This window comes from Heliangelus exortis, chromosome 19 (genome assembly GCF_036169615.1).
Source record: "Heliangelus exortis chromosome 19, bHelExo1.hap1, whole genome shotgun sequence".
In the NCBI taxonomy this organism is placed as follows: domain Eukaryota; kingdom Metazoa; phylum Chordata; class Aves; order Apodiformes; family Trochilidae; genus Heliangelus; species Heliangelus exortis.
Window position 1 is genome coordinate 13530991 of NC_092440.1, and position 14409 is coordinate 13545399.

A 14409-nucleotide genomic window follows, 5' to 3' on the forward strand; every position below is an offset into this window, starting at 1 on the left:
CAAGTAATAAGGGAAGGAAAGGGAAGGGGGGCACATGCCTGAGCAGCCCCTCCTGAGCACAGTGTTGCTCAGCCAAGCAGGGAGCTCAGCACATAACACCCGCACTGAGACCCCACGCACCAGGGAATGCAGGGGAACTGATGGATTTTCCATGGGAAGGAGCTGTGCCTGCTCCTCCAGTCAGACATGTCAGCCCTGCTGAGCCATGTGTGCAAAACATTAAGCTGCTGCCTTTGCTGGGACCGCAGCACCAGGAGAGGGGCTTTGGGAACATTCAGAAGGAATTGCCCCTCTGCCTGGCACGGGGCAGGAATTCACAGGGGCTCACAGCTGGAAGGAACCCTTGCTTGTCATTTCTACCTACCCAAACAAGAAGCTTTGTCCTCTTCTTGTCAACAAGATGGAGCAATGGTGAAATATGAAGTTGTGTTGAAGCAGCAGTAATGCCCCAGCACAAGAGCTGCTGTCCAAGGGCTTGGAGCAAGAGCCTCAAAAAGGTGCATCTCAAGAACACACATTCAGGTGGTTATTTGGATCATCTCAGAACAAAACCCATGCCAGGCACTGTGCTAGGTGCAGGGAGACCTCAGAGCTGAGAGTACCAGACATTAATTAGGGAAACTGGCAGTTCCTAACCTCACCTCTTCAAGAATATGGAACCTTGAGGGTCCACGAATCGATATCCTCTGATTTAATTACAAATAACACACATCTTTTTTATCTGTATTAACTTTGGAAATTCAAATAGTTTAAAGCAGATTGGAAAGCAGGCCCTGGTCCGTTTGCTCACCATGCTGCAGGGAAGAAAGGCCACAGCAAACATGGTGTTTGCCTGTAAGGGATTTGAGACTGGAATCACCAACCACCTCCCCAGTATCCCCACAGAGCAGGTGAGGAGCAGAGCACTGAGCCTGAGGCACACGCAGGGGCACACTAATCCCATGCATAATACCTGTGTTTATTCCCTAGGGACAGGATTCACTTGACTGGGGCTAGAGCTGCTCCAGGAGAGGCTTGGAGCCCAGCAGCAGGCACGGTACCGCCCAGGAGCCGGGCAGACCCAGAGGGACACAGCCTCGTTCCTGGCAGGCAGCAGGAACCTGAGACATACTCATGATTTCTCTGGGTTTCATCCCAAAACACATTTCTCAGGGCTGAGAGATACTCTGAGTTGCTGGGCAGGCCAAGGCTCAGGAGCACAAGCCACAGAACTCAGAGCATTCGGAACCACCAGCCCAGCCAGCCCGCTGTGCCCTGTGAGCCTTGGGCCAGCACCCCCAGCCCGCAGAGGCTGAGCAGAACTTCAGGAAGGAGTGGATGGAGGAATGAAAGAACAAAGGAATGAACAAAGGAAGGAGGGAAGGGGGTTGCTGGCTCTGCAGCCCGGGTGGGTGTGAGGTGCAGGTTTGGGCAGGAGCCCCACACGTCCCAGAACCCCCGGGCAGCAGCTGGGTTGAGCCTGTCCAGCTCTGGTGTTGGGCCATACTGCAGAGACTCCTATTTACTTGGGAATCATATGTTTTCTGCCCTGGTCCTCACTGTATTCAGAACAGTTACTTAGCTTCAATAAGCCCCTTGTTGAAGCCTTTTCCCTTCTGTAATCTCATCAAACTAACCAAAAGGAGTTTGTTCTGAAATAGAGTCCCATTTTGTAACCTGGCTTCCTATAGGAGATCTCCCCATGTGCGCTCAGCCCCTTGGCCACCAAAGGGGTCTGCTTGTCCTGGAGCTCTCACAAAACACTGCCTCTGTTTGGGTTAGTCAGCAGGGGGTTAATGAAAAGCCCAGCCCTGGGGACTCCCACCTTATCTGCAATCATGAATTTATTGAAGAATGTGTTAATGTGCTGGATTTTATTCATCAGGGGTCAGGGCTTTTCAAATTCTTCCTCCCAGCTCCCCCTCTTTCCATCCCTCCCCAGCAAGCTCACAATGCTGTTTAAACAAAGGACTCCCAACACAAAGAGCAAATTTACACAGTAAAGTTTTCTTGCAAGCCCAGAGCAGAGTCTGGAAGAATTCCAGCTTTATAAAGAGAAAAGGGAGTGGGGGGAGAAAGGGGGAAGGGAGAGAGGGGCATTTTGCAGAGGATAAAAGGAAATTGAGAAAAGTTCCCACCTCCTGAAGCTCAGCACTGAATATTCCCTGCCCGTTAACCCCAAAGCATTACACACCCTTGAGGAGGTTTCAGCAGGACATGAGCCCTCATAGCACCAAACTTCAGCCTCATGGAGAAGGAGGATGAAATTAATGGTTTAACAACAAATTTAGGGTGACGTTCCAACAGCTTCTTTATCTGTGGATTAATAACATCAGCCCCTAAAAGGACAAAGCAAACACTAACGAGGGCACACAGGTTTTCCCATGTGCCAGTTGTACAGGTGGTGATATAGCAAGATATAACAGGAAATAATGAGGCCAAGCAGTGTCTTACAATCCCCGTGGTGCCCACACATCCAAGGCAAGTGGGAACACCAAAGAGCCTCTGTTCCCACCTGCAGCATCCCACCCGTGTGCACACACCATCCCAGGACCAGAGGCCAGGGGGTCCTCTGGGAGCTTTGCTGTGGGCCCACCTGCCCAGGCCCTGCTGACACAGACCCAGCACGAGCTGCAAGGGCTGGAACAAAGGTGATGGATCCCAGCACAGCCTGAGCAGCTGATGGGCTCTGATCCCCTTCCATCACAGTGTCCGCTCTCGGCAGCTGGGCATAAAGGGTGGGTTGGTTGGTTGGTTTTATATTTTTAAACTAGAAGGTTAAGATCCCCTCCCTGCTCTGTCAGTTTTAGTTGTGCTGGTCAGAGCTCTGGGAATCAGAGACCAGGGAGCAACCCTGTACTAATTAACCAAAGGTGACCTAAATTATTTTCTTCTGGTCTTGTCACCTCTGCTTTCTGCCTTATCATTAATAAGCTCTGGCAATTCCTCAGAAAGGAGAGCTTAGGACACACATCACCTCTCTCTCCACCTCTGCCTAGCAGGCACAATGTTACAGAGTTCACCTCAGAAAAGAGTTTTTCAGGCATTTTACAATCCAAATATATGCAATGTCATTGGCCATAAAGCTAAAAAAGCCAAATTGCTGTGGAGGACACAAACTCTGCTCACCAACCAGGGAAGTAAATGCTTCAGGCACGTAGCTTCAAGACTTTTGGAAATACTTGATGCATATTAAAAGAAAACCATCATAATTCCAGCTTCTAAGAGATTTCTCAGCCAAAAGGATGCTGCTGACACAAATTTTCATTCTCATGTCTATTTACTTCGGTTTGCAGGGCAAGTGATGCCTTCAGCCCTACTCCCCTAACCCCAGCAGCAGTCTGACAGCAGCTGGCACAGCCACAGCCTGGGAAGGGGCTCTAAACAGCCCTGGAAGCCCCAGAGCAGCCAAGCAGCTTCTGACACCTCACACCAAACCCACCCGAGGGCCGTGCTGGGGGCTCTGCCCCGCTGGCCGTGCCGTGGCTGACCCAGGGCAGCTCCTGGATCTCAGGACACGGGATCAGCCCTGCTGCTCTGGGTCTCTGACTGCTGAGCATACGATACATATTTATAGGGTTTCTTCTGTGACAGCAGTGCCAAAGCCTCGTGCAGAAAATAATTCAAAGGATATAATTAAATCAGTTAAATGGCTTGGGACAAGAGACATGAGACACAGCCAAAGCCAGGCTCCCACCTCTCAGGGCACAGGGAACAACAATGAGGAGAGCAGGAACTATAAAAGCTCTCTGACCAGCTATTTGATTTCCTTTAGTTAATAAACTATAATCTCTGCTTAACAGTGACACAGACCAGAAATGAGCCCCTGAGCATGGAGCACCAGGCATGGAGACAAGAGCTCAGGGTGAGCAAGCACTGTGCCAACATCACCAACATCACCAGCATCAACAACGTCACCAACGTCACCAGACAGCCAGCACAAAGAGTAGGAAAGTGAAGAGCAGACAGTTCACTGCAGCCTGTTCAGTGGTGCACAGGGGCTGATGATTTTCAGCAGTACTGGAAAGGTAATGTCAGTCATTTCAATGGCTTTGAGCTGAAAGTTGGGGTAAAACATGCACACTGCTTACACAAAAAAACTGTGACAGTAGGAGTTGTACTTCTCAGAACACTTGTATTCCTGAAAAACTTAGCATGTTATTTTTAAAGCGAGTCACAAATTATCTAACATATAATTACCATGTTTAATAAGATACAAGGGTTCAAAATCAAATCGTATGTGTTGCAAAGAATGATACAATGTCTTGGTATTTATATATTGTGCCTCACCTGTGAGCCGCAGAGGCAGAAGCTGCTGGGCCGGGCCCAGCTCTGGACCTCACACCAGGACCTGCAGAACCCCCTGGGGCAGTCTGAGCCCCGCGCTGTGCTCCCTTTTTCTTTTCTTTTCTTTTTTTTTTTTTTTTTTTTTTTTTTTTTTTTCATATGACCTTTCTCCTGAAGGACTCCTTGGAAAGTCACAGGAATGTGAAAGGATTAAGAGTTTGAAATTTGAGTAACAGAGATGACGGGATTTTTAAGAATCTTGGTAAGAGCTCTAGCCTATTCACTCTTTTTTTCACAGAATTCAGCTCTAAAATCTTGCCTGAAGTAAGATCCAGCACTCCAGCTTGCAGAAAGGCAGGGAGGAACCTCCTCTTGAACCAGGGATCCCTGAACCATCCCAGCTGCCCCAGGTTTGTCCTCCCTCATCAAGCCCCAACCACCCCAGCTGGGGCAGCTCTGCAAACCTCGTGGGTTTGATGTCTGTTGGTGCAGAGGAGAAATGGCTGTCCCTAAAAAGACCTTTCCCACTGCTCCAGTTGGCTCCAAGCTTTTCCATCTCTGTGTCCATCACTGTCGGCACCAGGGTGAGGGGCTGGATGTGGCTGTGGGGTGACAGGGGAGAAAAAGGACTGACTGCAAAAACAAACAAACACAGTATGAAATATACAATAGCCACCATTAACATCATATTTATTGTTATTTAGTTGCTCAGTAAAACATATACAGATATGTACAATATGCATGAATACAGAAGACTGCACTTTACATATTTAAAAAAAGGAAAAAAATAACACTCAGTTTCATGAGCTATTGTCACAGTCTTCCAACCAAGCATTTAAGAAATGAATTTAACAAAAATTTAAAAAAAAAAATTTAAAAAAAATTACAGGATTGCCTAACACACAGCAGAGTCAAGTTTTCATATTTTACATGTGCAATAACATTTTTCAGAAGAGTTTGCTATGCAGTACGGATTACCAGTGTTTTGAGGTTTTTTGTTTGTTTGTTTTCCATGAACCAAATTTAGTACAAAGAAATAACATCCTTTTGCTTAAGGCTGTTTTAAAGCTGTAATATTCTTGGGTACTGAATAGTGATAAAGTTATAACTGCTGATATCACAGCCTACAGTTTCATCAGTCAGAATCTATGAGCGGATGGACTCAAACCAACAATTTTAATAGAGAATTTCTAAGACAAAATTAGACTATTTCCTCCATTAGCCTTAAGCAATAAAGGAGAAACAATTCTATAAAAATGGGTTATGCTCTTACACACCATCCATTGAACAGCTGTGAATCTAGTACTTGAGAAAACCTTACACTGCAGCTTAACAAAAATAACCGAAATTTACCAATTTTGTTTGTCTGTGCCCCAACCCCACCCTCCAGCAACTGATGTGTTCCACTGCCCCGTGCTCACCTCACCCCTGCCCCCAGCCCCAGGGGGGAGCATTTTGGGGGTGCCTGGAGGGCTCAGCCCCACTCCTGGGGCGGGCAGGGAAGCCTCCCCAGGACCACGTAGCCACACAGGATCCAGACTGAGTCCTGAAATGACCCAGGTGACAAGGCTGGTGCTGACCCCCTGCCACCCGAACCACACAGCCAAATCCTTATCTATGTGATGAAAGTCACCATAACTGGACAAAAGTCTAAACCCTCTCTCACTGATGCTCTACCAACCAAGATAGAACAGCAGAGAATGAGTAACCCTAGGAAAGAGTGGCCTGGAGAAAAAGTCACGAGAGTCTTTCATGAATAAGGTCTATCCTTTCCTATTTTGGGGCAGACATACTTTCTCACTCCTCCCCATGTAAATACAAGAAAGATTTGCTCAGTTTACCACTACATTAAACTTGAATGATACATGATGTGTTTCTTTTACAAAATGCCAAAGGAATTAGGGAGCTGGGTCAAGCCAGTGGCACACAGGTTCCACACCACCAGCTGCTGGGCAGGGGCTGGGTGGGAGCACCACTCACCAGGCAGGGCAGAGAAGTCCCCAGGACAAAGCAGCCCCATTTCTGGTGTTCACAACACAAAGCAAAGATGGTGCACATCCCAATGGTGCATTTCCCACAGGTATTTGACTTTTTGGTGCCACGTCCCCATACATGGAAGCCCTGCAGGACACACAAGATCGAGCTGACATTACTTTGCTTTACCCTGTGCTTTGGGGATCATGGAGCTCATGGAATTTCACCCTCTCTTGCACCAGCTCATCCTCTGAAGGAAGCAAGTCTTGAGCTATGCAGCTCAGCCCTCAGGGACTCAGGCTCTGCCACTGACCTGTCTTTGAACCAGCATGGGTTGATGTTGTTTGTGACTCAGTTTCCCTCTCCAGAAGAGTGCAACTTACTGCTTGCACAACAGGCTTTTACCTACAGCTCTCAAACACCCTTCCGTTGGAAGCCTTGTTCTTCAGGAAATCAAATAATTTCAATTCTTACAATGTAGGGTTATGCTGATATTTTATATAGACTAAAAGAAAATCAGTGTGTTCCATGTCAGCGTAATGGAGAAAATGAGTACAACAAAATTCCTGCAGGGAACAGAAGCTTTGTGACAAACCTCCAGCCTTCTGCAGGTGCTGTCAGTACCAAACACACCAGGTCTCCAGCAGAAGTGATGCTTGCCCTGGTCTGTCATATGTACCATTTCTGGTCTGATCTTTGGCAAAATGCAAGGAAAACACAAAGCACAGGCTGGTGCTGGCAGTGCTGACAGCTGCCCTGAGCAGAGCCCCCAACCTCTCCTTTTGCTCAGTTGATGATGCTAATTCAATGAAACAAGACCAAGGCTGTAGGAGGTTAGCAAAAGGACTGCATGTGGCCATATTATTCAGCAGAACAGAAACTTCCTCACTGTCTAGAACTCCCATCCTCCCCCTGCCCCACAGCCTGGCAGTCTCTCCTCCCCCTCTCATGGGGTTTAAAACTGTTGGGATCCTGTTGGTTTTAAGGAATTGCTTCCACTTTCTACTTCTATGAGCAAGCGAAAAAGTCCCAAGGCTGAAAACAGCAGCTCCAGGAGAGAAGCACAAGCTGCAGAGATCAAACCCAAAGGAAAGGGTGGGTGAGACCCACGGGATGAGGATTCCTCTTTAAAAGCAACCCCAAGTGTCTGATGCAGCCTTCACCCAGAGGTCTCTTCCCAAGGTCTCTTCCCGGTAGCACAGGGTGTGCATCCCTGACCTCAGGAAGCCTGAAAAACCTGTTCTCTTGAATGCAGCAGAAAAACTAAAAACAAAGACATGAGCCATGGGGCTGTACTGGTACAGGAATGCTGCCAGACCATGAACACTTCCTAAACTTTCAGCTCTAAGTGCTGAAAAGTGGTATCTGTGCCTCTGGCAAGTGCTTCACTGGGGTTACTCCAAGACCCCTTCAGCTGGGATGGGCAGGAACACCAGGACAGAGTGGGAGCTGCAGAGAGAAGCCCCCCAGTGGCCACTGAACCCCCCTCAGCTCAGCAGCCCCCAGGGCCTTTGCTAGAAAGGATTTACAGTTAAATACATCTGGGTGAACCAGGAGAAAGAGGCTTCCTCCCGATGGGGGATCATGACTGTTGTACCAGGAGGTCAGATACTGGGGTGGGGATGTTCTGCTGCAGGGCCAGGGAGGAGCTCTAGGCAGCATGCACACACCTACAGAACGAAGCTCCAGCTTCAATAAAAAGTCACATAAGATTGAAAATTGAGGTTCAAAGCTATCCAAATTTATCCAAAGTCACTGACCAGGCCCATAAGAGGTAATCAGTCCATGCATGGTCACTAAGAGCACACTCAAATAACATTTCAAACACTGTGAGTCTCTCTGAAGCTACATCCTGGCAAGTGAGGGTTTGGGACCACCCTGTGCCATTGGTAGTTTAAGCAGAATTTCCTCTCCACTGGTGTCTAGTGAGAACATTGCTTCAAAACAATCAAAGGCCCAGCACAGCTATGGAAGATCAAATACAAAGCAGTCTTCAATCTCCACTTTATGAGGAGGGACACACTCTGCGAGTTCTCAACAAATGCAAAAAATAACCCCAGAGGCCAACCTTCATTTCACAGCCAAAACCAATGCCCCCAGTGATGTTACCCAGTGTCAGGGAGCAGAGGACAGTGAGAAGGTCTGCATGGGGTGGGATGGCAGCCCTGGGCTCAGGGGAGGCACGAGTAACAGGCAGTGTTACATAAAACCACACGAGTGTCAGACCACTGCTTCAGCCAGGGTTTTATCTGGTTTGCTTCCAACTTTCTTCTCAAACAAGTATTATCTATCACGAGCAGGAAAGTATGGTTTTCCTTTTATTGTCTGCATCCAGCAACACTGTTCTTCAGTGTGCAGCAAAAACGGGGCCTTAAATGAGTTTGGGGGAGTCTAACACGGGGTCTCCCTGCCCTGGCAGATTAGGAAACACTGACCCTGTGGATCCAGCCCCCCACATCACCCTGCCTGGGCCACCCCCTGACTGCTGGCACCACACTGGGACAGCCACACAGGCAAGCTTCCATTTAACAGCATCTTCCTTCAGCTAAAAATGGGTAAAAAATGCACAGGGTGTGGCAATGCTGGATGGCAGGGCTCTGAATACCCAGGGGGCACGTGGGGGCTCAAGGACAGTTTTTTCTCCAGTGGTGATAAAGTGGGAACTGTGGGAGCATCACTGGGAGCAGGAGGCTGCGAGCAGCCCCCGCAAGCAGAGAGGGAGCCTGGGCGCTCAGTGGGGGAGAGAATGACTCTGAATTATTAAGCAAACTTCCTGTTAGACTTATTTAGAGCAACTTCTCTATACCTCCCCCGGCTGTGCCTGAACCAGCCCGTTCATGACCGCGTTCCATCTCTGGACTGGAGCAAGGTAAATACAGGAAGGAACGTCCTCGCCGGGGGAGGCAGAGAGCAAGCCAGGCTGAACAGTACCAATAACAGAACATCATTTTCTCAGGAAAGGGCAGGCTTGTTGCCTGAACAGTCAACAGAGCATTAACTGTTTGGTTTGTATGTGACTGGCAAAAGCTGGGTGTCAATATAATACATACTGTAATGATGACCATTTCACTTTAACCGGCATTTATTCCTGAACTGCTGTTCTTCAGGATCACCATTGTAATAAGCACTGAACAAAGCCAATTAAAAAAAAAAAAAAAAGGAAAAAAAAAGAAAGAAAGAAAGGAAAAAAAGGAAAACAAAGAAAATGAGGAAGAAAAGCAGGAGGAGGATCTTTGTCTTATGATGACATACGTGACTTGGACATACGCTGAGATGAAAAAGGAAAAGGCCTCATCTATAAATGTATGCCAAGGTTACAGAATAATGGGAAAAAGTGGTCTAGCAGGAAAATCTTAAGCAAAAGTGTGCTAACTGCAGAAGGGTTAACACTGGTAACATACTGTGGCAGATTAAAAAAAAGTTGAGGTTTACTTTAAATTAACCCTTTCCAGTCCATATGCCACTAAGCAGGTACCAACCTAGAAAAATAGTCCACCTAGCAGTAGCGGCCCTTTGAAATTAAAAAGAGAAAAAAAATAATTTCTTTTTGTTCAAGTCAGGGCAGCCACAAAAGTCCCAAATCTGTTGGAGATGTCCGAGTGCAGGGACCTCCACGTCGGCACCGCAGTCCGGCCCTTGGCCTCGCCCACCTCGTCCGTGCAGTGCACCGAGAGGCACTGCAGGTGACTGCCGCTCTGCGCCGGGGTCTTGCTGGGGGGAAGGTCGTGGGCTGCAAAGGATTCAGAGAGAGCGTTAGGAGAACATGCAGCACAACCCCATCCCCTGACCCAACAGCTGATGGTCCCAGCACGGCACCCCCCCGGCCCATACCCGCGCCCCAGTGTCCCCACCACTGCTGCAGCTCCCTCCCCCTACCCCACAGGGATCTTCTCCAGATGATGTTTCACCATGCCAGAAAAACACCAGAAGTATTCTTTTACATGCATTTGTAAAGTAAAGCAGCACTGCATTTGGACATCACAGGACTGAGAATGTGTGACCCCCACTGCAGCATAACTGGGAGTTTTCACTCCCTGTGCACCCTCCAGCATCTGAAATTGATACTGAAACTTTCCCCAAGAAGAAAATCAGCCCCAAACCATCCATGTCCTCCATCCAGGTGATTCCCATTGTCCATCTCTTATGAGGGGATGCCTCGGCTGATACAGAGAAGCCCCAGCCCTGGAACAAGGGCTTTTTATGGGATAAAAATGGTGAATAAATAAACAGTGCAAGACAAGACAAAAAAGACAACAATATTATGAGAAGCAGCCTTCATTTCCTCTCATCCACCATTTCATTCATATTCACCACAAGACCACAAGAGGTAAGATCAGACCTGCTGCAGCACTGGCAAATGCAGGGATGGTAATTTCTGTGACAGACCCCAAGATTCCCTTCACACAGGGCTGAGGGTGATGCTGGAGCATGCCAAATATGCCAGAATATGGCTGTGAATGTTTCAGCTCCTTAAGACCTTTCTTCACGTCATCTTTCTCATGTTCCACACAGCCCAGCAGTGTGGGTTCACCACACTTCATGGAGTAAGTTGTTGAATTTGTTTCACTTAACCAGCTGCTATACCAGATACAAAATGGGAACTGTTTTGATACAAAAAATAATCTTAAACTAGTTGGCGGGTCCCTGGTTTAAACTGCAAAATGCTCTTAATGCTTGATTATGGGACGTCAGAGATGCTCATATTCAAAACAGGATCATAGCACCACACAGAGAAATTAATTAGAACCTGGGACATGATGCTGTAATCATCCTTCTCAGGGGAGAAGGATGGTGGGTGCAGAGAAATGCAGCTGCCTGCCCAGCCATGTGCAGCACCAGTGCAACCAGGTGTAAATCTACACACAGCTCAGTCACAACCCTCAGCCTGGCACTGCCATGCTGTGTTGGCAGCTCTGTAGCAGACCCTCACCCACTGCTCCAACAACAAACCCAACATCAGCAGCTCAAAGACACGTTACCCAAACTCCAACTGCAGTCCCCTGGAGATGGCACTGGTTTTTTTTTGTTTGGGGTTTTTTTGGTTTTTGGGTTTTTTTAGTCAGTTTTGATAAATAAACAGCATGGTAGAGCAGAGCTGAAGCTCAGAGCAGAGCTCACCATGTAAGACCCAAGGCACAGTTTCAGCAGGCAGTCAGCATGAGCACAGCTACCTGTGCTCTTTAAACTTACTATCCTCAGTGTACATATGCTGTATGGCTTTTTATTTATTGAATGTTTAAAACTCAAATGAGATTGTGCAGACAATTAAGAAAGGGAAATGCTTTTCTTACTCGTATTTGCTCACATCCCTTACAATGCACACAGTGCCTGGTATTTTTTATTCTGGGGTCTCTGAGCGCACAGGACACGCCGGGCTCGGCACAGGAAAAGCCAGTGCCTGGAGATTAGTCTTTGTGACAGCAGCTTTCTTCCTCTGCTGCAGAGAAAGAGGAAAGAGTCCCACTGCTGTCATGAGGGGCCCCAGGACCTGAGGGGTGCTTCTGCAAGGAGCATTTACTGCAGGGGACACTATCAGAAGGGGCAGTGCCCACGTGTTCCCAGGAGCCAGCATCAGTGGGGATCAGCAGTGGGATGTCCCCCAGGGCCCCAGCACCAGCCCCTCACAGCCCTCAGTCCCCAGGGGATCATTACCAGAGACTGATGGGACTCAGCAGCTTGAGATTAGTCAGGTAATGCAGGATGGTGTCATCACATCAGTACCCTCACATTTCCAGTTTCAGATAAAGCTCTGTCAATCACGAGGTATGGGTAACCGAAAGCAAGGAACTTGCAAACAAATTATGTTTAAGCTGCACAATGGACTCTATTAGCAACTACTGCAAGAAAGTTGGAAGTGCTATTAATAAAAGCAATACCTTTGTCATATGAGCCATCCTCCATAGCCAAGCTCTGGAGATGGTCTGGGTGGAGACTTCCTCCCCAGACCAAAGGATGTAACACAACAGAACCTGGGGCAGATGCAAGCCCAGTTCACAGGATAGCCTGTGCTGCTTGAAAACAGCAAACATTGCAGTACAGATAAGAGATAAAACCTCACATGTCAGTACACAACGTGTTCACATGGAAGGCGTGACATGCAGAGTGACCAAAGACAAGAAGTCTGAAAACAGCTCAGCAGTGGTGGTACCCTCACCCCAAAGGCTGTGATCAGCACAGGTCCTGGCCTGGCAGACTCCAGGGCTGCTGGACAGGATGGTGGCTGCTCAGGCAGGCAGGACAGTCACCTGCAGAGCAAAAGCCACCGAGCTCCCCTATGCCTGTTGCAGGGGCTCCACCAGCACAGCCAGCACCTGCCCCTCCACAGCAGCACCCACCAGGTAAAGCCATGATAGTCCTAAAAGACAATTACTGAATTCAGATAAAGCGTATTTCCCCCTTCTACTTGGATTAAACTGGCCCAAAGTCCCACAGTTCTGTCCAGAGCAGCAACCCATACTCTGTGTTTCAGAGGAAGACAAAGACAAGGAAAGCCCAGCACACGCATCTCAGCCAACTGTGCAAAATTGCTCACAGCAGAGAAAATCCTTGCAGTAATTGCTGAATGCCCTCGAAGTTAACATGAGGTTTGATTAATATTATTAGCTCAGCTTGCATACAGGCACTTGCCACAACATCTGGCAGAGCTGGGTGGCTATGGCAAAGAAAAGTTTGCAAACATTCATGGGAAGATGCAAGTGACTGAAGTCCGGCCATTTTCACAACCCTTACATGCTTGTGTTCAGTTTGTTTACTGAAGTTTGAACTGTATGTTTTAGGTAAATGTTTTAAAGTATTCTGAATGGTTTGCTAACATCCATCAGTTACAACAACATACAAAAAGCAGGGTTTGATTTGAGCCAAGCAGCTGGGATCAGCACACTAGAGACAGATGCATCATACACAGACAGCCTCACAATTCCAAAAGACTAAAAAAGATTTTTTTTTTTTCTTTTGTTTGATAATATTTAGGTTTGCTTTTAGGTAAATGCTATACATTAAGCTTTTGAACCCTCAAGAACACATTTCAGCTTCTGAGTTCCAAGCAAACAAGCTAACAGGCAGAAAAGCCCAGCCCATGTACAACCAGCCCAGTCCTTCTCCCGTGCCCCACATCCTCTGCTCTGACCTGGCATGCTTAGGAAGCTGCTCTTTCGTTCTGCTCTACTTTGCAAAGGCATGCACAGCTTTAGAAAAGAAAAGGTTTCTGTTTGTTTGTTTACACAGCGTTGGTGGCAGCGTGGTCACTCACACGGGAGCCTGCCTGCTGGCAGCCTGCAGCTGGGACGCAGGGAGATGAGTTCTGCTCCAAACAATCCTCACCAGAGCCTGCTTTTTCACATCAGCTCAGGAAAAAACATTTCTCTGGTGAGATTAGATCCTGACACACTCCTCGCTCCTGCAGACATCTCGTATACCACTTGCAATCCCTACAGCTTCCTTCTCACTCCCTCTTCTTCTTTAGCCCACATTAAGCTGCCATGTAGAGCCTTCTCCCTCCTATAGCATCTTCTAATGTATTTTTTTAAAATAAACATGTTCTCTTAACTGTGACGACACCACCAAGTACCAAGCACTGTGCGAACCCAGATATATCCTGATTTTTAGGAAAACTAATCTCATTAAAATGAAGTTGACCTGTAAGACAAGAAGGTATTACATGCATCCTCTCATGAGAGGGGTGATTAATTGAGGGAGGGATGGTGTAGTCAAGGTAACAGGGATGCTACAGAGAGGCACCAGGAGTTTGTGCTGCTCTTCAGGTACTGCTCGTGCCATTCCTCTCAATTTTGCCAAGCCACCAACGAAAGGATGGGAGGCAGTGACAAGCAGGGCGAGAGCGCAGCCACCGTCTGGTAGGGGTCTGGTTGGGAATGGGTTCCACTCCACATTTCAGTGTCCCTGTGAGATTGAAGTGACAAACAGGAGGTGAAGATCCCTGGAATGGCTCCTTGCCCCAGGGCTCGTCCCTTACACTTCTTCACCAGCTCTGACAAAGCCTCAGCCTCCACGCAGCCCAGGGTCCAGCACTGCACGGCCCCACCGCCCTCAATGCCCAGCCAAGCGTGAAGCCCCCGGATTGCCACTGATCTTGTTAAGGCTAAAATCAAAGGATCTAGCCAAAAACCACGGTATTCCCTGATCAGAGATCAGTTTCTCCTCTACTATTTG

At 47.9% G+C, this 14409-nt stretch overlaps 1 protein-coding gene across 1 annotated transcript in view; it reads right to left on the reverse strand.

The window, feature by feature from the left end:
* Nucleotides 1-4939: 4939 nt before the first annotated feature.
* Nucleotides 4940-14409, reverse strand: part of MN1 (MN1 proto-oncogene, transcriptional regulator) — a 36068-nt gene continuing 26598 nt past the window's right edge. Inside the window, exon 2 of the mRNA XM_071763734.1 lies at nucleotides 4940-9970. Coding sequence (XP_071619835.1) covers nucleotides 9792-9970 — 179 coding nt within the window. The 3' untranslated portion in view covers nucleotides 4940-9791. The remainder of the gene's footprint in view (nucleotides 9971-14409) is intronic.